This window comes from Clavelina lepadiformis, chromosome 1 (assembly GCF_947623445.1).
Source record: "Clavelina lepadiformis chromosome 1, kaClaLepa1.1, whole genome shotgun sequence".
Taxonomy (NCBI): Eukaryota; Metazoa; Chordata; class Ascidiacea; order Aplousobranchia; family Clavelinidae; genus Clavelina; species Clavelina lepadiformis.
In genome coordinates, this window is record NC_135240.1 from 10,933,749 (window position 1) to 10,956,908 (window position 23,160).

At 37.0% G+C, this 23,160-nt stretch overlaps 4 protein-coding genes across 4 annotated transcripts; 2 read left to right on the plus strand and 2 right to left on the minus strand.

Moving 5' to 3' along the window:
• The first annotated feature begins 623 nt into the window (after positions 1–623).
• LOC143465610 (small ribosomal subunit protein eS1-like) lies at positions 624–9,215 on the plus strand. The gene is made up of 6 exons (XM_076963998.1): positions 624–784; positions 976–1,126; positions 5,541–5,647; positions 6,906–7,065; positions 8,686–8,878; positions 9,057–9,215. Exons 1-6 carry the CDS (start codon positions 723–725, stop codon positions 9,182–9,184), a joined length of 801 nt encoding a protein of 266 aa, XP_076820113.1. The 5' UTR covers positions 624–722; the 3' UTR covers positions 9,185–9,215.
• An 8,514-nt stretch (positions 9,216–17,729) lies between these two features.
• LOC143453287 (uncharacterized) lies at positions 17,730–18,924 on the plus strand. Its single transcript, XM_076954566.1, has 3 exons — positions 17,730–17,915; positions 18,185–18,286; positions 18,408–18,924. The coding sequence occupies exons 1-3, from the start codon at positions 17,822–17,824 to the stop codon at positions 18,437–18,439; spliced, it is 228 nt and encodes a 75-aa protein (XP_076810681.1). The 5' UTR covers positions 17,730–17,821; the 3' UTR covers positions 18,440–18,924.
• Positions 18,925–19,061: 137 nt separating this feature from the next.
• Positions 19,062–20,281, minus strand: LOC143453271 (uncharacterized). Its single transcript, XM_076954546.1, has one exon. The coding sequence runs from the start codon at positions 19,915–19,917 to the stop codon at positions 19,195–19,197; it is 723 nt and encodes a 240-aa protein (XP_076810661.1). The 5' UTR covers positions 19,918–20,281; the 3' UTR covers positions 19,062–19,194.
• A 135-nt stretch (positions 20,282–20,416) lies between these two features.
• Positions 20,417–22,854, minus strand: LOC143453279 (thialysine N-epsilon-acetyltransferase-like). Its single transcript, XM_076954555.1, has one exon. It carries the CDS (start codon positions 21,736–21,738, stop codon positions 21,244–21,246), a length of 495 nt encoding a protein of 164 aa, XP_076810670.1. The 5' UTR covers positions 21,739–22,854; the 3' UTR covers positions 20,417–21,243.
• Positions 22,855–23,160: the final 306 nt, after the last annotated feature.

Below are 23,160 nucleotides of genomic sequence, written 5' to 3' on the forward strand. Positions count from 1 at the left end.
ATCCATTCTCTTACTGGAGAGCATTAAGCAAACCTAGATCCGTTTCGACTTTGTTACCCCGTAAAACACATATCGACTGGATATCCGAGTGGTTTGAGCGCTGGCTAGTAAATGCGGCTCGTGTTCCTTGTTCGATTCCCAGTACCGACACACCGTAGTTATGGCCTTAGACAAGGCATTAACGATTCTTTTTCTTATTCAGTTAGCCTGTTGAACAGTTTTAAACTCTAGAAAAATTAAATAACAAAATAAAAAAAATAAAAAAATGTGCAACAATCGAAACTTGCACAAAGGCGAGCTCAGTAACCTTTGCTCAAGCGATGAAGGATCAATTTTATTATTTGGGATTTTTGTCCTTTATGCTCTTCCCTCTTGAATATAAAACTCAACAACAATTTTTACGGAAGGTATAATTTTGACAAAATAGGACCTAAGGTTACGAAAGAATTGCGGAAAAATTAGATCACAAGATATGCTTGCAAAAAGTTTTAAAGTTATTTAATTGGTGTTTTTTACAATATTGTAAGATGTTGAAAATGATATAAACTTTACAATGTAAATCGAATAAATAACTACAAGGGCGCAAAATGCATTCCTTGGTCCTACAAACACAATCCCAATTTATCATTTTCAAGAAATATATTTTGGGTTTGGGACTGTCCCTTCGAAAACGACGACTGCGCTCGAGTCTAACAATCTTTCTTTTTTAGACTTCAACCAACATGGCTGTGGGTAAGAATAAACGCCTTACAAAAGGAGGTAAAAAAGGTGGCAAAAAGAAGATGTAAGTGATATTGGCTTATGTTGGTATTATGCATACTCTTTTGTTTTATTAGGTGTACCGTATGCTTACTATAAATGTCACATTTTACCGATGTTTGCGGATAAATATAACCATCCGTTTTCTTTCATTGAGAACCTGTTGTAAAACCATCTTCTCAAGCGTATATATTCATGATGTAATTGCATTTTTAGTGTCGATCCATTTTCAAAGAAAGACTGGTATGATGTGAAAGCACCAGCTGTATTTAAGCACCGCCAGATTGGCAAAACTTTGGTGTCAAGGACTGTTGGTACTAAGATTGCCTCTGATGGTTTAAAAGGACGAGTATTCGAGTGCAACCAGGTATGTTACTATTCGGTTTAATGTTTATTATTAGCATTGGTAGCTACCAATATATTGCGCTGAATGAAGTTCTTAATTATACTGCATAATCAGATTAAATAGTTTGGGGTCATACCGGTATTTAATCCACCAACTCCTTCCATCTATAACCTAGATTAAAGTGTAGCACAATACACATGAGACTTAACAATATGCGGCCCACTGAACTTATTTTATTTTATATTTGTTTATTAAATTTGAAACAAATTTGGTTGTTTCATTAATAAACCTTTTCTGAGTTACGGCCGCCCTCTTAATTTGCGTGGCAAGATTATTTCGCTCGCCTATACATAACAATAGTAATTGTTAAACCACTTTCATTATTTTTTAAATTGCAAAGTTTCTGCGCATCGGCTTGCAAAAATTTCTCTCATGTACGTAGCCTATGAATTTTGGGTCTAGTATACAAGTGCACAACCAGATGACGTCACAGTTTAAGGAGCTGAGGTGTAGCATGCAAAGGCATCCTGTGGTTGTGGCATTGTATACTGAATTTCTTTACACAGTTAAGAAAAAATATTGAAAAAAGGTTACCTAGTTCTTTTCCAGTGCTTTGAATCCTGTGCAAATGGTTTTGTTCGACATGAGTTTACGTTATTTGGTCAATGTGACATGCGTGGGAGATGTATAAAAGTTTGCATCATATTTTCCCCCTGTATGGAAAGAAAGCCGGACAAAGACAGCAGTAAATACGCTGAGTTACTTACAGTAAATGCGCCACAGATACCACGTAAACTTACGCATTTCACATCACATGCTGTACTGTTCACTAGGGCGATTATTTTTTGACCTGTCAAAAAAAGTCAAAAATTTGTCAAATTTACAGCGTTAGGTCAAAAATTGTCAAAATTGTTTACAAAGTCAAAATTTTTTACAAACTGCATTGTCGTGGTGTCATAGAGGTTGCAGGGTGGGTGAACTTGTCATTTTACATTGTACACCTTGTAGCCTACTTTATACTGTTGTAAATGGCCCCTTTTCTACTTATTGTGAATCAGCTTTTGCTTCGGTTTTGCTTTAGATACTTCATGTATCTTTAGTTTAGACAAATGTATTGAACAGTTTTTGTTGTGTCTTAATTGCAGGTTTTTTGTCAGTGATTTGTAATTAGCTCATTTTCCTTTTCAGAATAGGCTAGGTCTGTGTTCACATTTTTGCCCTTCTTTACTACAATAAATTTTAACTTTTTATATAATTATGCGTAATTCAACTACTTGAGTTCTTCATATGTCAAAATTTGTCAAAAAAACGTTTTTTAATGTCAAAATTTTCAATTTTTAGGTCAGAAACTTTCATTTTTTAGGTCAAAAAATAATCGCCGTACTGATCACGTATCTAGACGTCATATTGAACAAGTCCAATTATGTAGGATTCTAAGCGCTGTAAAAAACAAAATAGGAAACATATCTTCAAAATTTTTTCTCTATCATGTATAATTTGTATGCTATTAACCTGAGTGAACTTGTTACATTCAGATGCCTAAAACGTATGCAATTTTTAAAAATCAAAGGAGGTTAAAAATTTCCATTTTTTAAGAACCAGAGATCGAAAAAAATCTTCCCACCCATGCAACTCGGAAAAGGTCAAAATCAGGGGTTCTTAAACTTTTTGGCACACGCCCCCCCCCCCCCCCCCCCCTTGACGGTACCTAAAAAATCCGCGCCCCACCTCATTGCAAAATAAAAAAGCATTAAACAAAACAACAATTTTATTTCAATTAACTTTCATTAATGTGAAGGATGTAGTTGTTTTTGGGAAACCAAACGATTTACTCGAGGCTTTGTAGAAGATAATTTACATTTTTAATGAAGAATGTAGAAGATAATGCACATTTGTCATCTCTCGCGCGCCCCTTATGAGTCTTACACGCCCCCCAGTTTAAGAACCACTGGTCTAAATGCATTATGTTTTAAAAACAGCTGCACTTTCTAGCATGAATTTTAACCCTTGTTTGTGTCGTACTGTCAACGATGCTAAATTAGTGCAATGCCTGCTTTTTTTATGCACTGACGGACCAAGTAAGAATCCTGTGAGCACATGTTTTATTCATATCATGTTAGACACAGTAATAAAACACTGCAGTGCTTGATCATAAACAAAGTTCATGAAACATGAACCATTGTTTTAAAATGAATCTGTCAACGCTTCTGATGCCATTGTTTAGAAACAAACTAGTCTACTCAATCTGTGGAAACCTTCGACTTTGTCTTTTCTGCACACTATGCGCAATTAATTGTGATATTTTTCCCCAAAATCAAGCAAACTTTCAAATCTAAGTTGTGTGGGAACCTCTCCGAGAATTTAATTTATTAAAATTTACTGTAATAAGTTTAATTGTTTGTAGTCTGAAACAGTTAGCATAAAAATTCTAATTCATTTATGATGATGCATGATAGAGATTTAATTACGCATAAAAATTCTAATTAGTTTATGATGATGCATGATAGAGGTTTAATTACGTCATAACTTTCATCTCGATTTAGGTTTTCAAGCACTCTCAAAAATTAGACCTATTAGTTACAAGGTTATAACAAAACTATGTGCAGATTTGGAGCAGAATGAGGATGCTTCTGAAATACCATATATACTCTAGTATAGATCGACCCCTACTTTTTCACTGAATATCGGAGATATTTTTATTTTCTCGTGTATAAGTCTACTAGATTATTCCCAACACTACCATTCGGTGGGTCAACTAAGTATTAGTATCGACATACTGCAAGAAAATTTCAAGGATAGGTGAGAGTTCACCATTAAGTGACACTAACTAAAATTTTTCTATCAAATATTTAACTGGCTGTACCTCAGTCACTTACCCTCCCCCGCTCTTGACCTTCATTACAAACTTGTCTTCATAATGATCTTTTTAGCCTAGCTTTTCAGTACTTGTGTAGCAATTGCATAACTGTAAACTTCAGCAGCACTTCTTTAAGACAAGCCTACAAAGAAGTCGCGTGACACAAGTCAAATTCGTCTCGTGTAAACGGCAGGCGTACGAGTTGTTGTGAAGTTATTTATACGAAATGGCCAATAAGTACGGTAAATTCACAGCAAATTTTAAGTTAACCGTTGTTGAATTTACCGAAAAAACTAACAATTCTGCCGCTGCGCAGGAGTTGCGTCAGTCACTGTGCTGTCAGCTGGACTTGGAGGTTCTGCTCTGGCTTGCCCCGTGTATAGGTCGACCCCTGCTTTTTGAGGTGAAAATCAGTTGCGAAAATCTTGACCTATACTAGAGCAGGACTTCCCAAACTGTGGGTCGCGACCCCGTTCGGGGTCGTGAAACAAATTTAATTTTATAATTCGAATTGTTTAATTTTTTATTCGCTTTGCTGTTTCCAATATAAGATTCTTTTGTTACTGTAGGCTGCAGTTACTGTACTTCGGTGGACTGTGTACATTTGTATGATTTTGATTACCACTTGAGATCTGTAATTGGACGTTTATTGTTTTAACATCATTAATGTGCAGGCTACCCCTAAAGAGGTCGCATAGAAATTTCTTTTCCAAAATGGGGTCGTAGAACCAAAAGTTTAAAAAGCCCTGTACTAGAGTATATACGGAAAAAAGGTTTGCTTGGATCATTTGAAGATGTATTTTCATCATTTGTGAGCATTGGTCAACTTATGAATGCTATTAATGCCTCAAGTTAAAATTATAGCCAGCTACTATAGCAAAATAGTTGCAGTATGTACAACATAGGTGTTATTGGTAGCCCACTTTTTTAATAGTCAAGTTTGGATATTAGTTATCATCTGGGTCCTCTAAAAGTAACTGTTACCGAATTTTCCAAACTGGAAATAAATGAAACCTATGCAAACCACACGCAGTATTTTTGTAGTTTTGCTGAATTTTTGTAATGGAGTCCATCATACAAAAGCTTAACAGAACTATTAATGAAATTATTCTGTATTTTTTTATTACCACTGTTTTATCTGTGAAGCTGTAGGTTATGGCTACAACAGCAAAAGCCATAACCTACAGCTTTAAAGTGAGTTTCAAGCTGTCCTTAAATCATGTAAATCTACCAGTCCAAGTAAATTTATAGCAAACTCAGAGGTGGTCCAGGCAAACATACGTTTTGGTTGCATCCACACGGTGACTTGGATTTTGGCTGCACTATATTGTTGTCCATATTAACTTCCAAGTAAAACATCATTTTGACATGAGTACTAGGGCCCCATCAGGTTTATTTCAAACTATTTGTTTGTAAATTAGCTGTTAAAATGAGAAGAATGTTCAACATGGCAAGTTGTAGCTTTAGCACACCAATTGAAATCTGTTAAATAAAATGTTTTCCATTGATTATACTTTTGGGGTGTCTTTACATTGTTGCTATTTGTCGACTAATGTAAAAATTTATTCGTTTTTGCAGGCTGATCTTCATGGAGATGAATCAACTTATCGAAAAATGCGATTGATCGTTGAAGACGTCCAAGGCAAACACTGCTTGACCAACTTCCATGGAATGGAACTTACCAGGTACCATTGCATGGTTCACCGCAATTTTGCCAATATTCAGGTTTTATTTCAACTGGTATATTTTTGAATAAATATGGTAAGGATCCTGGGAACTTAGTGAAACCAACAAACTTTACGAGCGGTAAAGTGTGCTGTAGAAATAAAAAACACTCAATTTAATATTTCCAATATGATATAGCTTTTGTAATAAATTATTTATATCTGGGCTCTATTATTTCTTCAAAAGTTTGAAATTGTATAGTATGTTCTATATACAAGGGATGTCAGAAAAGTTCCAGCACTGGTGTCACAAAAAATTTATTTCAAACCCAAACTACAAGTTATCCCCTTCAAAGTAATCCCCCTGGAGTCTAATGCACTTTCCCATTCTTTTCTGCCACGCTTGCATGCACTTCTTCTGGGATTCTTCGTAGCTCTGTTGTCACGGCCTATTTAATGCTGTGCACATCTTCAAAACAGGTTTCCTTGCTGACCCTCTTGAGCTTGGGGAAGAGAAAAAAATCACGTGGAGCCAGGTCGGGTAAGTAGGGAAGTTGCTCCAACACAGTGATGTTTTTCTGGTCCAGGAACTCTCAGATACTCAGGGCAGTGTGGGCAGGTGTGTTTTCATGGTGAAGCACCCATCAATTTTCCTGTTATAACTAATGTTAATCGCATTCTTCGATGTGAGGGCATCGTCCACTGTGAATTCCTGCCACAAGGCTCAGATGATCAATCAGCATGTCTACAAAGAGATACTGTGACGTTTGATTCGTTCAGTGCACGATAAGACATGAGAGTTGTGACAGAACAACTCTAGGGCGCTTCACCGTGACAACACCCCTGCCCACTCTACCAGAGTGTCGGAGAGTTCATGGCCCAGAAGAACATCACTGTTATGGAGCACCCTCCCTACTTGCCCGACCTGGCTCCGTATGATTTTTTCCTCTTCCCCATGCTCAAGGGAGTCGTCAAGAGAACCCGTTTTGAAAATGTACACTTCATCAAAAAGCTGTGACTACAGAGCTATGAAGAAACCCGGAAGAATCCTTCCAGGAATGCATGCAAGGATGGCAAAGTGCATTAGACTCCAGGGAGATTACTTTGAAGGAGATAACTTGTAGTCTGGATTTGAAATAAATCCTTTGTGACACTAGTCCTGGAACTTTTTTGACATACCTTATATATATATAGGCATGAGTGTGTATTGAGTGAGTGGTATTCATTCACAATTAAAAAAAATAGTAATCTAACATCTCATTGCATTTTTGTCTACCAGAGATAAGCTGTGCTCCATGATCAAGAAGTGGCAAACTTTAATTGAAGCTTCAGTTGATGTTGCCACCACTGATGGTTATAAAGTGAGAATGTTTTGTATTGGTTTCACGCACAGGCGCAGCAACCAAATCAAGAAAACCTCGTATGCACAACATATGCAGGTATTTCAGTTGTATTTATGAAATATACCATACATATCTTCTAAAATAGCTAGGACTTCAAACTGATGTATTGTAAAACAATATCAATCAAAAATATCCACTTTTTTGAATATTTTCCATCTTAGATCAGTTGTTGTTATGAAATGTACCTCTGACTAAATGATGAATTTAGTCGTAGTGCTATTACATGCAGTTTTTCATGACTATTTTCACTTGTGATAATATGAGAAAAATGGCCTCTTACATTTCGTCTGTTGAGTTCTTGGAACATTGATACGGCTGAAATCGGTCAATTGCATACCGCTAAAATACATATATCCTTTTATTGCACACATATCTGGAATCTTAAACAAATTTCTATCTTGCATTAGGTAAAAAATCAATTAATCACATACTGCTAAAAAATTATTAATAAGTTAAGTTAATGCATTGATAAACTTTTTTTGTTTTGTCTGTTTTACTTCATTTTTAATGATTTGATACCCTTGCAAATCTTTTTGCTGCACAATGTGGTCGTCCAAGTCAGATACTTTTCTACATGTCATAGGGGTGTTGCATTGCGTTGTGTTCATTTTATCTGTTATATTTATCTGAAGTCATCACGAAGTGTCATGGCACCACTTAGCAGCCAGTTCAATTAGATGAGACAGTGGCTTTGTGCAGAGAAAGATTTAACTTCTCTCCTGCTACTGCAAACCGTTGTCATCTGTACTAGTAGTAGGTGGACACAACCAACTTTCTTTCTAAACATTACACCAAGTTTGCAACCAACTTATCGTCAGGATATCCTTACAGTCACGGCCCACGAGTGTTTCAGATAATAATCCGTATAAGAATATTCTCAAAGAAATTCAGCTAAGTTCTTTAATTTATTAGACGATTGTTGTTACAAAAATATATATTTAGTCTCAAGAAGCATCTCGGGTTGATTTGTATCTGAAATGATGTTTTTGGGGTGAAATATATTTTTGGCAAACAGGAACTTTCTGATATATTCTTTAACACACGGGTAAGCATTGAACAACATTTCAAGCGTCAAATTAGTTCCTGAAAAATGTACCACTAAAATATCACTGTATAATTAGAGTATATCACCAAACTAGTAGCTACTATACTAATACCGCTACAAACAATCAATCACAATTTGTTTTTAGAGCTTAATGTTCAAGGTACCACAAGTAAAAAAGTCAAGTGCAATTATTACTTTGTTTCGACTTTCATGCCAATAATGATGTTCAATGCATTATTGCAATTTGTGATGTTACGTTTAAGTATCCCGTATGAGAATCAGAGAAAGCAACAAAGAGTTTCTATAGCATAATTTAATAGAGCAGAATTATTCCTTAACCACTGAAAATGTTTAAATTTTTAACATTGCTCTTTAATACTACAAGGTTGTTGCTTGCCATTCACATAAAATTTTGTTAGCAATTGGTTAAAGTAATAATGGAATTTGTGTGGAAATGTCACTGGAATTAATAGACATTTGGCATAGTTTTTTCTTTGGCCTTTTCAATCACGGTTGTTAGAAGGCCGTCCTGTGGGAACACTACTGTATTTGTGCAATGTAGACATAAAGCAACACTTGAGCTAGCATTAAAAACCAATAATTTCACTAAGGTCTACAACATTCGTGCGAAAATGGTTGAAATCATGCAGAGAGAGGTGAGCATGGGAGACCTTCGTATGTTGGTCAACAAGCTTATCCCGGATTCCATTGCCAAGGACATTGAAAAGGCATGCCAGGGCATTTATCCCCTTCATGACGTCCACGTCAGAAAAGTGAAGCTTCTCAAGAAGCCAAAACTGGATAGTAAGTGGCAGGGTTTTTTGTTACGGTAAAATAAATAGTGTTTGGTCAATGTCTTGTACAAGGACAGGTCCTTATGTTGCAATATCATCAACAGTCTATCTTTAAACGTTAAACTTCGCACTGCTTGACATTAAAAAAGATCACCTAGGTCCTTTAAAACTATATTTTACATTTTTAGTCGGCCGTCTTATGGAAATGCATGGCGAGTCTAGCAGTTCTGGCGCTCAAAGCAAAGGTGGTGACACTGGCGCTAAAGTCGAAAGAACAGGCGACAACTACGAGCCACCAGTTCAAGAATCCGTTTAAGCTCGGCGAATAAAAGATATATTTCACTGAACACGTAGTCCTACTGAAAAAGCAGCTTAGTTGGGAAGTTATCAGTAAAATTGAGCTGTTCATGCTAAATTTACTTTGTTTAATTATACTTAGTGAGGATTTAGGGCCATTAAAACCATCTGTAAGTAAGCGTCAAAAAGATTTTGTTTTTGATGAATGCGTTGGGCTAATCGCACACTTACCGATGGTTTTAGTTAAAGGTTAATGTAATCGTCGCAAAAGTTAAAGATTTCGTCTACACATCCAGTAGGTAAGGTGTGTCGTGTTGTTTATATTTGGCAGGGATGTAAACAATAGCTTAAAAAACATTCGCGTGAGTAGTACCTGACCAGGTGGCAAGTACTTTATTACAATAAGTTATAAAAAAATGCGGAATAATTTTTTAATCACAATAGGCGGATATAATGATGAAAGGGAAACAGTTCAAAAAGAACTTCGGATAAATGACCGGTAATAGCGGACTGTCAAACAAGTAGCTTTAAAAAATCAATTAAGTACCCGGAGTACTGGAAAATTAGTACTCAAGTAAAGTAGTTCTGAATTTTGGTTTAAGCTGTAAGGTTTCCAAACCTTTATATGGATTACTGCCTTGGCGTGGCGGAGGCGCTTGAACTTTTATAAAGGCACATCGATACCCATACCACTGATACCAGGTCGTGTCGAAAGTAAGAGGTCAGACTAAGGGTTTCTAAAGCAAAACATGAATACGCGCAAGAATGTCAAACATACCGCATCGGTCGTCGCTCGGGTTAATGAGGAACGAATTCGAGTTTTAGGCAGTGGAGCTCGTTCAAAAAGTAAGCAACATTGTCCTCAACAAACCGCTCGGATATCCGCCAATGCGTTCGTTACGTGTTTAAAGAAGTGACCGGGTATAGCGCAGCGTACTTTTACTCTTGAATATCTTACGCGTATTCGCTCACGCATCTGTCAAAGGCTGATGGTATGAAACCGGAATGTCCTTCCTTTGACAGGAAAGGAGCAGGAACTAGTTGAAGAAGCGAAACGGTATCGCTTAGAATTAGATATTGCAGAAAATTCTTCAACAAAACGCCGTAACTCCAAAACTGTTGAGCTGACTGGTGGGTGGACTGATCTTCTACGCTGGAGTCAATCCAACAGTCTCTGCCTATGCGAGTGTGGAAATACTCACAAGTCCCCGGCTCGCAGCTGATTGGATTCCTGTTGGCAACAGCGGTCTTTGATCGTTTCAGCCGACCTTTTTCTCCTGTGGTAGACATTCGAGATAAACGGGAAGCTGAGCTATCCAACGTTCAGCTACCTGGTTGTCTGCAACCTGTATCTCTTGAAGCCTCTGGCAGCTCCAAGCTTTTGTAAAACCAACTGGTCTTGTTGAATCAAGTGAGAAATCTTAGCATACAATGATGTACAAAAAACTCTTGCTGGCAACATGCCAACCAAGTTTAAGGAATTTTCAGAATGCACGGAGGATATTGAGGTGGAATGGACGTTGTGTAAATTCGCAGCCCTAACAACTGCTACCAGTGCTTGTAGGCAGAAATGGCTCGAAATAGTGAGAAAGGAACCTCATGGTGGAACCAAGGGTCTAATGAAGCTATTCGGGCAAAGAAGGCGGCCAACAAAACCTGACTCCATAACAAGTGTTCATCTGCTTTGCGAGCTCGGTACACTGGGGCGCGAAAAGCTGCACCACATGCAATGAAACAGTCGAAACAGTAAGACCTGGAAGGAGTTTGGACAAAATTTAGAGACCGATTTCGGAACGGTAAAACTTCCGCAAACTGCAGGGTAAAAAATCACCTGCTGCAAATGCTGTTAAAAACCAACAGGGCAGCTTCCAAACCAAAGAGGATGATATCCTTAGCAGATAAACAAAATACATCAAAGACCTATTGACCCTGTTGCAGAAATACCAGCTTACAGGCACACGAAATGTTTCGAAGAAGAAAGTAATCTCACTGAGGCCGAAGTTAACCAAACTGTAAGATCTCTGAAAGCTGGTATAAGACGGCTGGGTGTGATGAAATCCGACCTAAAATGTTGAAGGCCATGAACCGAGGAAGAATTTTCTGGCTGACCCGCGCGTGTCAAGTGACATGGAGTTTTGGTAAAACAATAAGACATTGGCAAATGTGTGTTATTATTCCAATAAACAAGGAGTGTTCTAAATATCGGGGCATTTCTCTGTTTAGTCTACCTTCTTAAGGTGTAGGCAGGCTATGCCAAATGTTATGAAAAACGATGCCGTGAAAGAGTTGAGACACTACGTGAGGACATACGGTGTGGTTTCTGTTCCAGTCGATGAACATCAGATCAAATTTTCACTCTTAAGCAAGTTCTCGAAAACTTTTGGTTATACGCAAAATATGTCTATGCCTGTTTCGTTGACCTTGAAAAAACGTGTCACCGAGTCCCTCAAGATAAGGTCTGGAGAGTACTGCAAGAGTGCGATGTTGATGGTTGCTTACTCGACATCATTAAATCAATGTATGATTGTCCTCAAGTTCGAGTCCGTTTGAACAGTGTTAAGTCAAAACCTTTCACTGTGGATATTGAAGTCCGCCAGGGGTTTGTGTCCTTTTTATAGTTTAAATGAACTGGATAGACACTAGACAGGCACGGCCTTGGCGAAGAGCGTGTCATAGTAGGAAGCAGTACGATCAGTTATTTACTGTTGCAGATGACCTAGTCCTTCTGGCTTCTTTCGAACCTGATCTTCAACATGCACTCGATCGTTGTGCATCTGTTTGCAATCAATCCGGGATAAAAATAAGCATAAAGCAACTGAGGTATTTTGCCTCTTAAGAAATTCTGATCAGTGCTCACTGCAAGTGTGCGGAGAAACACTGAAACAGGTAAAGAAGATTAAGTATCTGGAAGTGCAATTAACGAGTGACGGAAGGCAGAATACTAAATTATACCTATGGTAATACATCGTGGATAATAACTGAAAGAGTGCGCTCACAGGTTCACACTTCAGAAAAGAGATTTGTAAGAAGGTTTTATGGTGTAACGCTTCTAGATCAAATGCGTAGCACAAAAATTTGTAAATCTCTAGATGTTGAGCCCTACTTCTTCGTATTGAGATGTGCCGACTACGATGGTTTGGTTATGTCACCAGAATGAATCAGGAAAGACTTGCAAACGAAGTCATACTTGCCACACCAACCGGTAAAAGGCCAACGGGTCGACCAAGAACTAAGCTGGACAATTATATCACTGACATGGCGTGGTCACGACTACGTACCCCTTTTGGCCGAACTAACAGACGTAGCGAAAGATCGCCAACTGTTCCGGGAGCTCCTAGAGCTGCTGCCCCCACGACCCACCTAAGAGGATAAAATGGATTTCGAAAGGAGAAAGACAGGGTTTTGCTTAAATTCATAGAAAAACAAAAAAAGTGTAGTATATCGACCTATTTATTAACCTCAATGCAAAAAAATGTTGAAAGAGGTTCGTATTGCAACATTCTAAAGGAAAGATGTTATGACGTAATGGTCACAGTTATTGCTTACATAACTATTTATCTTCAGTCAAATTGTATTTTTAAAAGGATTGTATCTCTGTCTTGATACACCTAATTTTTCCACAGTGAGGGATGTAATAATTCGTATTGATCACGCATATGTCGAGCTAATAAAACAACTGGAAAATTGATACGGGTTTAATCCGATCGTATGTTAGTCATTCTTAGGACAACTTCCAGAGGTGGGTAGTCGGTACTTTGAAAGTACTGTCGGTAACGGTAACGGTACTTGGCAAAAATTGTTCCGACGATTCCGATATTCGGCACTATTTTTAAAAAGTAGTTCAGTACTTGGTCAGTACTCGGTACCGGTACTTTTTGTGTACAAGATGCTGCTGCAAATGCAATGTTTGCCACTATTATGTTCCCGGTAAAGGGAACTCCAGATCAAAACATATGTGACGTTAATCGCTTGCAGTTTTGTTTGACATTTCTTGAATTAAAAAGAACAACGGATGCTAAAATTGGTATTAAGGGTTAATTAACATGTATGTTTGAAAACAGACTGACAGTTGAAATAATCACGTAAAAAGTTTTAAGTAGACCAACCGGGACCGACTGAAATTCCTTGAAAAAAGTAATTCGGTAATTTTTCACAAAAGTACCGACAGTACTTGGTACCGGTAGGGTACTTTCAAAAGTACTCAGTACTGAAAAAGTACCGAGGTACAGTAATTCGGTAATATAGTACCGCTGTATTGCTCACCTTTGACAACTATACTAACCAACAATAATAAATAATTCACGCCTTGAGATGACATTCGTCAGTATCGAAGAATAGTCGCGAAACAGCATCAACTTCACCATTCATCTCGCTCGGCTAAGGAATGAAGCCGCAAGCCGGCATGTAACTTTGATGGATTTTATTGTTATACATCAAGTAGCGCAGTACACATCCAAAATTCTTTATAATGTGATGGCCCCTTTTAACCAAAACATAACTACAATATTTTTAAACTGAGTCTGCAAAAATGATGTCAATGCAGCATTAGGTGATGCTGTTAAGCCATATTAACCTGAATTTTCAACACCTAATAAAGCCGCACCGCATTCTAATAAAGCCTATAATTACTCAGCACCATAATTAAACGGGTGCGCATGGGCATCCCTCACTTACCTGTCTCATTTAAAGCGGGATGGCTATAATTAGTCTTAAGTGGTAGTCTAAGCTCAAATGGCCCATCTTGTTGCGTTGGCCTTTTTAAGAGATATTTTACAAGTCACCTTAACAACAACTATGTTTAATTAAAGAGACAGACAAAGTGCTTTGAAAAAGTTTGGTTGCTACCGCCATAAATGAATTTTTAGAATTAGAATGCAGATTGACCACAACAAGTCAATATGGAATGGCATTAATATCTATACCAGCAGCACAGTTGTGTTTAATAAAATGCTGCCACATTACCAAGGTTTTATGCAGAACATGCATGAAATTAGCCCTTGATCTGACATATAGCACGTTGCACTGTGGGAAACGAAAAGACAACAGGAAGTAACAGTTTAAAAAGAATGTGCGACGCAAGCATGTATGGGCCCTATTGGATTGACTGTGCCTACATTGCGTTAGGAAATTAATCACTCAGGCATGTTTTCCTTTCATACATTATAGCCAGCATTGGGATAACGCTTTAAGAAAATCGATTTTCACAAATGTCCAAAAAATGTTTAATCGGATGAACCTTTTAGCCTACTGCAAAGCAGCCTTAGAGCAATGATACAGTTAATCAGTTATGCTACGTCAGTCTGTCCATTTGTCCCAAAAAAGAACTACCAGCGCAGCACTTGCTCAGCTGTGTAATGTGATAAAGCATCGTTTTACGATATATCTTTGCCGAAAGAACTTAAACACGTGACCGCTGAGTTGGTCGAAGATAATTAATTATTTTATACCTGTACACGACATTGAGTAGTGATGTGAAATCTGCGTTATTCAAACAAAATAACAATAAAATAACACATCCCGTTGTTGGAATTATAATAGAATTTGGAATATAGAATCGCTCGTGCAACACTTTCCGCAGTGGATGACAAATCAATTCAATCAAAAGCGAATGGGACTATACTAATCGTGTTATGAAAAAGATATTATACAGTTAGTCTACTCTATCACTAGCTTTGGTGTGGAAGATTAAGAAGGATGTTCTTATCTACCAGTACGCCATTACCTATACGTACCTCAGCAACTACAAGAATATGCGACAGAGTGCGTATCCGGACATAAGGAAGGCCTGAAGCCGACACAACCATTTAATTATTTATTTCGTTTTTTAACCCTCAGGCACAGCGTTGTACAAGACTGGAATTTTCTTTTTGCGCACTTGTCGAGATGGCAACCACGCCGCCCAAATCTTGTTAGCATAGATTATACCAACGAGCAGGGTGTATAGGGGAGTCTCACGGCTCCCTGTTGTGAACAGTTTCAGAAAATTATGTGTTAGTAAGTAAATACTTGAAGAATGAATATGATTATTTTGTGTTGACTGTCTGGTTCTCCCACGACCATGTTTCTAAAAACGTCATATGACGTCATTTTGAGGAAGCGAAGTACTTGATTTCGTGTCATGATAAATGTGTCAATTCCGCAAACTTGGCGAGTAACATGATGTATATATGCACACGTGTCGTAGTGTAAGCACTGAACAGGAAGAGCTGTTTGACGATTTTCTGTTTATATTCGCTAACTAATAAGGCACATAACCTACAAACAGATAAGGGCGACGTCTGTGAACTACAGTGGTAATCTATTGCTATCTGCTAAGATTGTAAGATAAACGATAGAAGTTCTATGTTCGGCATTATCATGTTGCTATAAACGCCTGGTGTAATTGGTTTTTGAAATAGGGAGTTGCAGTTCTACCGTAAAACCTTTTTGGCTATTCCGGGCATGAAATATTTATTACGCTTGGATCGTTTTCTGTTTGGAATTGCTTTGTTCTTTATATCTCTGTGAGACGAACTCCTCTTTCTCAAAAAATGTCACGTGATCTTTGGTGCGTCACGTTTTCTTTCCCGAATTACGTCATCGTAAATTCTGGGCTAGGTCTGCTAGGAAATGACTTTTAAAAGGAAAAGGGCGTACTGCTTGCTGATTTGACTAAAAGCTAATTCCACTGCATTGGCAGTTTAAACAGTAGTTTAAATACTCTGTGTGGTAAGTGGAGTTGGTGTGCAGCTGTACCAAAGTAAGCTACTAATACTCAATTAGCTGCGCTGTGTATTTCTAACGTTGCAACAATATATCGTTTATTAGGCATGAGTATTTTTATGAGAGAAAGTTGTTGTACGGAATGTGTAATAGACTGTAGAGCGTTGGTCATAAGCGTTTAACTTCATGACATTTGCTTACTGCTAATTAATTGTCGTTAAAGTTTGTGCAATATATGCCTTTGCAACTGCTTGCTTTTGTTTACGGAATCTGCTCCTACAACCATAGGATGCCATAGCGTACAGAAGTTATTATTTTTGTCTGGATGGAATTCCTACACGTTTCTCGTAATAACGTATTCCTATGGGTAAATGTGTTCGACCGACCGTATAATCACCAGCAATTCCTCAATCTTAAACTTCGTTTTAGAACGCGGCCTTAGTGATTTATAACTTTGCACCCTTGTGTCGTTAAGTTTCTCTCACGAGAATTTACCTTTAAATGCGGTTGCTTGTAAATAACACAACTACTTTGAACGATTTTACGACTCTTAATAGGGTGAGGCCATAACCACATGACGGGGAAACCAAAACCATTAAACCGAAAGCACTCTACGAGGTTATGCAAAGGAACGTAAACGTTTTCTTTAACATAAGGACAAAAGATAATTTTAATCAGAATCAGTATAATTAATATTATTGTGACAAAATCGCAAAAGAAGTTTTTTTTGGCAAATCATTGGGTCAGTGATGTTCATCAACTACTTTAAGAGGTGACTGAACGCTACTCTGAAAGCCTTTCGATCGAGAATTCATACCGAAGTAATTATATTTCTCCTACGAGTTGTTATTGCTTCCTTTGCAACTTGAAGTTTACAATCGATTGGACGGAGTGTTCTAAATTTAAGCTCGCATCGATTGGGCAAAAGCAAAAGTGAAATATGTCGCGCCGGATCTCCTGTACAAATATAGTGCTAGAAAAAAATTACCGTATCGAAATAAGGTAACTAACTTCGCAGTCGTATTTCGGTGTAAAACTGTACTGATGGACAAATTGTAGCGGTAACCCTAAACAGCTATGCGTCATACTGCGTGAACGAGGTAGGAAATGACATGGGTAGTGCTTCAATACACGATTGGTTGGTTTAGAATATCACGCCGGCAAAAGGCGGAAGTATGCAGTTTACAGCACAAGGAAAACGAAAAGCGATCTCTCTCTTCGAGCTTTATTAGGAAGGTGCGGCCTACCGTCCGCGTTCTGATGGCACTTCCGCAAAACTTGTTCCAATCCTGCCACTTTATTTGCGATATAACGCTTTTTCGTAACAGCTGATGTCAGATAAAAACCTAATGAACTCAGGATGCTGTCGTCGTTAGAAGTGCTTAAGTATGCATTTTTAGAATGACAGACGAAGATAACCAGCACAGAACGTACTACTGATGGTTATGAGTGGAAACGTTGAGACAACGCATAGGATGTATAGAGTTATAGACCATAATGTATATGATTCATAAAAGGGCCATTCCCGATTTAAACATCAAACTTAAACTTTTGCGTTTTGGAATGAATCAGACAATAGCATTTGTCTATGTCTGGTCCCACAAATGTAGTCACTTACAAGAGTTCGATTTTTATGAGAGCAGGCTCATGAATTATTGACAGACACAAACGTTGCTCAATTGCAACATGGCAACGTTAGATATCGAAGTTGTAACAGGATTCTAGACGTAAGTGCGAGTGCATTGATCTGCACAGCAAATGGTGTTGCAGATTGTTCTTATTATAGGCGTGACCGGCGTTGGTCCGATTTTAGAAACTAAGCTGCGTGACTTCGTGTGGCATACGAAACAGTTAGGGATCTCACTTTTCAATATTCTTTCAGAAATATCAGATATAGACTTAGCTTTTCTCTACTTGCTGTTGTGAACATTGCGTTGTATTACGTTAATTCAAAATGTCGGACCGACCAAACATGAACGCTGTCATGGACTTTGACAAAAATTCTTTGAAGAAAACAGAAACCTGCGTAAAATCTGGTGTTGTCGAAGGTGGGTGTTTGCGATTTATTGCCTTGCGAACATTTGAACGTATTCTGATAAAAACCGGCTAAGTCGCAAGTTCTTTATTATTATTCTACTAACTGCATTGTTTAGCAAAATGTATGGCAATAGGTAAAGAAATTCCATATTCACGTAGTGCGATTGCTCAACCACTTTGGTCAAACAGTTTCGTTTTGCTATTAATTTTCGATCTTAGGTCAACAGTTTTGTTTACAGATGGCATGTAGCTAACTCAAGCTACTTTATTTTCTCTGCAGGTTATAGCCAAGAAAAAGCACTTCAAGAAGTAACTGCCTTTAAAAAGGAAAATCTTCAACACGTCCAAACAGAAGAAAAAACCAAACTTCCCACAAAAGACGGTGAGCTTGTTCGAAGAGACTGAGTATAATTTCCTATGCTACGTTTCACTTTGAGAAGTTGATTTAGTTTGCGGGGAGATTTCGAAAGCAACAATTAAAAGGTTCACGTTTTCTTTTTCAGACATTGAGCTAGAAAAGAAGAGTGGATTTTAGCTCGGCCGAATTTGCATTTAGACCAACTAAAACCTTTAAAAAATATGACATATTTCAAAAACAGTCTAACTGCAATTTGTATATTGTATCATTATACTGTGGGTCGAGTCCTTTAACATTTCCCCATAAATATTTAGTAATCTGAATAGATTTTTGAATAAGGAAGTTGTGTAGAATAAATCTTGCGTAACTGTTCCAAATGAAACATTTCATATTGCAATCTTTCGACTTATGTAACATATGTGCAAAGTGAACATTTATTGCTCTTTAGTGCCACCTGACGGATGCTTAGAATGTAGTTGTTAAGGACGCCTTCACAACCTTGTCTTATACCCAGAACCAATTTGTGATGTAAATTTATATCCTGCCGGCTTGATTTGCTTTTCTTGTATGGGGTTGATAGCCATACAAAGTAAGCCTTTGTTACAGCATGTTTGTGTCAGTACTTGAATTAATTAGCATTGAAAAGTTGAGACGTATCCCAATGACAATTTCTACTTCTACTTCAATCAAGCTAAATGAACCGTAAGCCTTATCTTCGAGCAAAAATTAAAAAACAACTGCATTTTCGTGCCTTTGAATGTCTGCCACTGTTACCAAAAAGCAAGCATATAGACCAAGATCACGCTTATCTCAAAGCTTTATTGCTGATAGAAAAAATAAATGTTCAAACATAAACATTTTGGTAATAAAACAAAAAACTACAAAACAGATAAAAATAACTTGGAAACAACAAACTAACGAAAACATTGCAGCTATTCTGACTTGGTTAGCGAAGAACTTTGGTGTTGTTGCATATTTGCACATGTGCCACCAGATAATGATGAATTTGTACCAACCGAGTTGTAATCTATGTTTGAACCAGAAAGCAATTCAGGTGGTGGATTAAGTAAAATAGCTTTGCTTGAACGCTGGAATGATAAAATCAGGGAAGCTAAAAGATACCCTATGATAGGAAAACAAGTTAAAACTATTCCCCGTAACCATGGGTATCGAAAGAATGAAAACTGGGGTTGCCACATGTCACCAATGACAAGCAAACAACCAATAACTCCAGCAACAATTGTATAACGTCTTAAAGTTGCACGTCTCTGTGCAAAAATTTTCTGCTGCAATTTCTTTGCCTCTTCCAAGGATTTTAGAAGCATTTCATCACAAGGACATAACCTCAGTCCACTTTCATATGTTGCAATGGCCAAAGCATACATCTCAGCAGCCTGCTCTGCCTGTCCTTTCCTGTAATAGCCTTTTGCCCAATCTGGAACCAAACGAATTGTAGTTTCAGCATCTTTTAAAGCAAAAAAATACTGATCAACTTTTAGGAATGCTAGTGATCTGTTACTATATAGCACTGGGTTGGAAGGTTGCATTGCTATGCCCTCTGAGTATTCCATTATTGCTTCTAAGTACTTTCCACTCTTCATAAGAGCATTTGCTTTTGCTTTAGAAGAGCCAACAATATTTGTTTTATCAGTCATTTTCAGTGATCCTACTGCACTCGTTACTAAAGAAACATTGCTAGTTATTTAAACCAAAACAGCTAAAATTATACATATATATGCAGTATGATTGGATTGGGTTTAAAAAGAATTCACACCATGATCTAACATAGCTAAATTAAACACAAATTTGTGCGACAGAGCACCAAAGCACTTCTAAACAAAACATTATTACAAAAGCATTACGATTAAATCAAAATTAAGATAGCACACACTTTTTTAACTTTTACTGTTCTGAGGAAACTTATTATCAATGTAGATGAACCATCAGTAAGAATGCACATCCTAGAAGAACAAATCTTAAAAACAATAGCATTAAACTTCACGGGTTTTCTTTCATAATTAAATGTTTTCATTGGCATGTGTATTTGACTTTGTTGCAGTTTGATTTTACATCATAATACACTGAATGTGTTAGTAGCTATGAATCAAACAGCATCAAGTTAATTGACAATTGTTATCCTATGATAAAACTTCACTTGTAATAAAATGATCAATTACCAAAAGGAATAACATTTGCATTACACAAACAATGTATCAGTTACAGGTCTTCTTAACATATTGACTGCTACAATGTTAAAACACAGGCTTAGGATACGAGCGATGAAATGGCAAATCTAACACAAGTTTTAAAATTATGTTCTGGACAAATTTGACCAAGCTGAAGTTTGAAACTTCTTCTGGTAAATAGTGAGAACTTTTGTTTCTTGCCAGATGTCAAGAAATCGCTGTTTGCATTTAAAACACCGAGTAAACTGAGCGAGAATGCAAGAAATTCAAAACGATAACTAAAAATGTAGTTGTGGCAACATTATTTTTGTTCCCTGCAGTAATAACCAACATAATTAAAGAAGACTTCCGACCAAGCATGGAATTTTTTGAAAACATTTGGTATAATTTGACAAGTATCGCTGAAATATATCATAGGTTTAGAACATATTTTGAAAATGCATGACTGCTGCACTTGTTGGTATTTTGGAACAAGTAGGCTACTCATATATACCAGCTCTGTCTGAGCAGCAACAATTTCGTTAAAGAATTAGTGTTGATTTCAAGAATAATACACAATGAGATGTTGGGGTTGCTTAAAAATGTTAGTGCTAAAAAGTGTCAAAGCCGAAGTTCAAATTATGAAAACCTGATCTAAAATATTTTAAAAAGAAAACTATGTTGCATATTTTTAGCACAAATGCATCATGAAAAATAATTATTTAAAACAAAACAAATGACAGCAGAAACATTATAAACTATCAATCCTTATAATTGCACAAAAACAATCCAAAAATTTTAATTTTCCTAATTATACTAAATTTCAGTTATTTTTGTCATTTCAGAAAGATCAAATCTGAAAAAAAGCAAGTTCTTTGTCTCAGTTTCATTTCTGAAACCAAGTTTTTTGTACAAACTCATGGCAGGAATGTTCCATTTCAAACAAGATAGCTTGCATTCTACGCAACCTTCAGACAAAGCAATTTGGTTTGCCATTTTAATAAACTCTTTTCCTATTCCTTCACGCCTAAATTCTTTGAGAACCATAATGTCTTCAATATACACTTGACGTCCAAGTCTTGGTGAATACGCATAATTGAAAATTGAATATCCTATGATAGCACCATCAGAGGATTCAGCAACAAGTGCATGATAAAGTGGATGATCACCAAATCCATCTTTTATGAGTTTTTCAAGGGTCATTTTGACCTGATTTTCCATTCTCTCATAAGCCGCCATCACTCTGATCATTTCATAAATATAGACAAAGTCTTCTTCTTTGGCTTTTCGAATAACATAATCCAGGGTCATTGCTTAGCCCTCAAAACGCTAGAATGGCTAGATATTTCACAAAAATGTATTCTGGAACAAATGACACACCACACAGTTATGCAAAAAATAATTTTGCCAGTACTGTAATTATAAAAAGACAATTTAAAGCTATTTTAACACACAAAACAGAAGTAATCATGGACTCTGACATTCCATAGTAGAAAGAGTGGCAGACGCATGAACAAGATTCATGTATATGAACACCAATTCATAACAAACAAGGCAATTTTGGTTTTTTAACTGCTAATTAAAAATAAAATAACTAAAAAAAGCAAGAAGCTTCAGTTTACGTCATCATGCCAAAAATTTAGTTTTTGCAAAATAAATACCTTTTTTCATCAAAAACTAATACCATATTTTCCAATCGAGTTAATGCATAAAACACCCATTAAGTAAGAAGAAAGTAAAGCAGTTTTTGATGAGAAATATTGCGTGCAAAGACGCAAACTTTGGAGCTTCAATTCTGTGTTTATTTTTATAAATTGACATGAAGATAAAAAAGTTTAGCGTGCGCATTGATAAATATCCTGCAAGTAGATGCCATGCTTTCCACTATGACAGGCATGTGCAACCTTTTTCACTGGAGGGCCAAATACAAAATTTTGAATGACAACGCGGGCCACATGATTTTTTCAGAAAAAATTAGTATCGTAAAACAACTTTCCTATGCAGTTTATGTTGGGAAATTATGCAACGCAGCATTGTTGCATCACAAAGGGCAATATTTCTATACACAGCGTGCGAAAATTTCCATTGTTTTGATGTAAACTGCATGAAATAGTGATGGCTAGTATGAATTTCTAACATTTTGCTGAGCACCACGCGGGCCGCACGGAACAACCTGGCGGGCCGCAGTGCGGCCCGCGGGCCACTGGTTGCACATGTCTGCACTATGACATAGCCAAATACTGATAGCAGAGCAACTCTACTGCCAGGTCACTGCAAAAAAACAACTTGCGTGTTGTACATACACAGAAAAAATGTCAGTACATAAAACAATGAATTACTTTTCACTTTTACACTCAATGCAGCACTTCATTTCAGATTATTATTCAATTCAAAACCCAATCAAATTCAAGACATATGGTAAAATGACCATTGTTCAAATTTTAACTCGTGTAATCTGTTTCATTTTTGTACTATCAATCTGTAAAAAATCCCACTCTTCCAGTGCTGTTAAATTTTTCACAAAAAACTTTTCAAAAAATGCTATAGCATTTTTGTTTGATTCAAAGCAGCCAAGTCTACACTGTGTACATCCAAAGGCAAGTGATATTTTAGAGACATTTTTGAGCAAAGCTGATCCAATTCCTTTATTTCTAAAATTTTTTGTAACATATATGTCTTGTAAAAAAGAGATACATCCATTCCAAGTTGAATATGCGTAATTAAAAAATGCAT

Coding starts and splice junctions, on each gene's coding strand:
- LOC143453279 (XM_076954555.1), bottom strand. CDS start 21,738: ATGACCCTGGATTATGTTATTCGAAAAGCCAAAGAAGAAGACTTTGTC.
- LOC143453287 (XM_076954566.1), top strand. CDS start 17,822: ATGTCGGACCGACCAAACATGAACGCTGTCATGGACTTTGACAAAAAT. Junction 17,916..18,184: donor AAAATCTGGTGTTGTCGAAG/GTGGGTGTTTGC, acceptor TTTTCTCTGCAG/GTTATAGCCAAGAAAAAGCA. Junction 18,287..18,407: donor CAAACTTCCCACAAAAGACG/GTGAGCTTGTTC, acceptor TTTCTTTTTCAG/ACATTGAGCTAGAAAAGAAG.
- LOC143465610 (XM_076963998.1), top strand. CDS start 723: ATGGCTGTGGGTAAGAATAAACGCCTTACAAAAGGAGGTAAAAAAGGT. Junction 1,127..5,540: donor GAGTATTCGAGTGCAACCAG/GTATGTTACTAT, acceptor TCGTTTTTGCAG/GCTGATCTTCATGGAGATGA. Junction 8,879..9,056: donor CAAGAAGCCAAAACTGGATA/GTAAGTGGCAGG, acceptor TTACATTTTTAG/TCGGCCGTCTTATGGAAATG.
- LOC143453271 (XM_076954546.1), bottom strand. CDS start 19,917: ATGACTGATAAAACAAATATTGTTGGCTCTTCTAAAGCAAAAGCAAAT.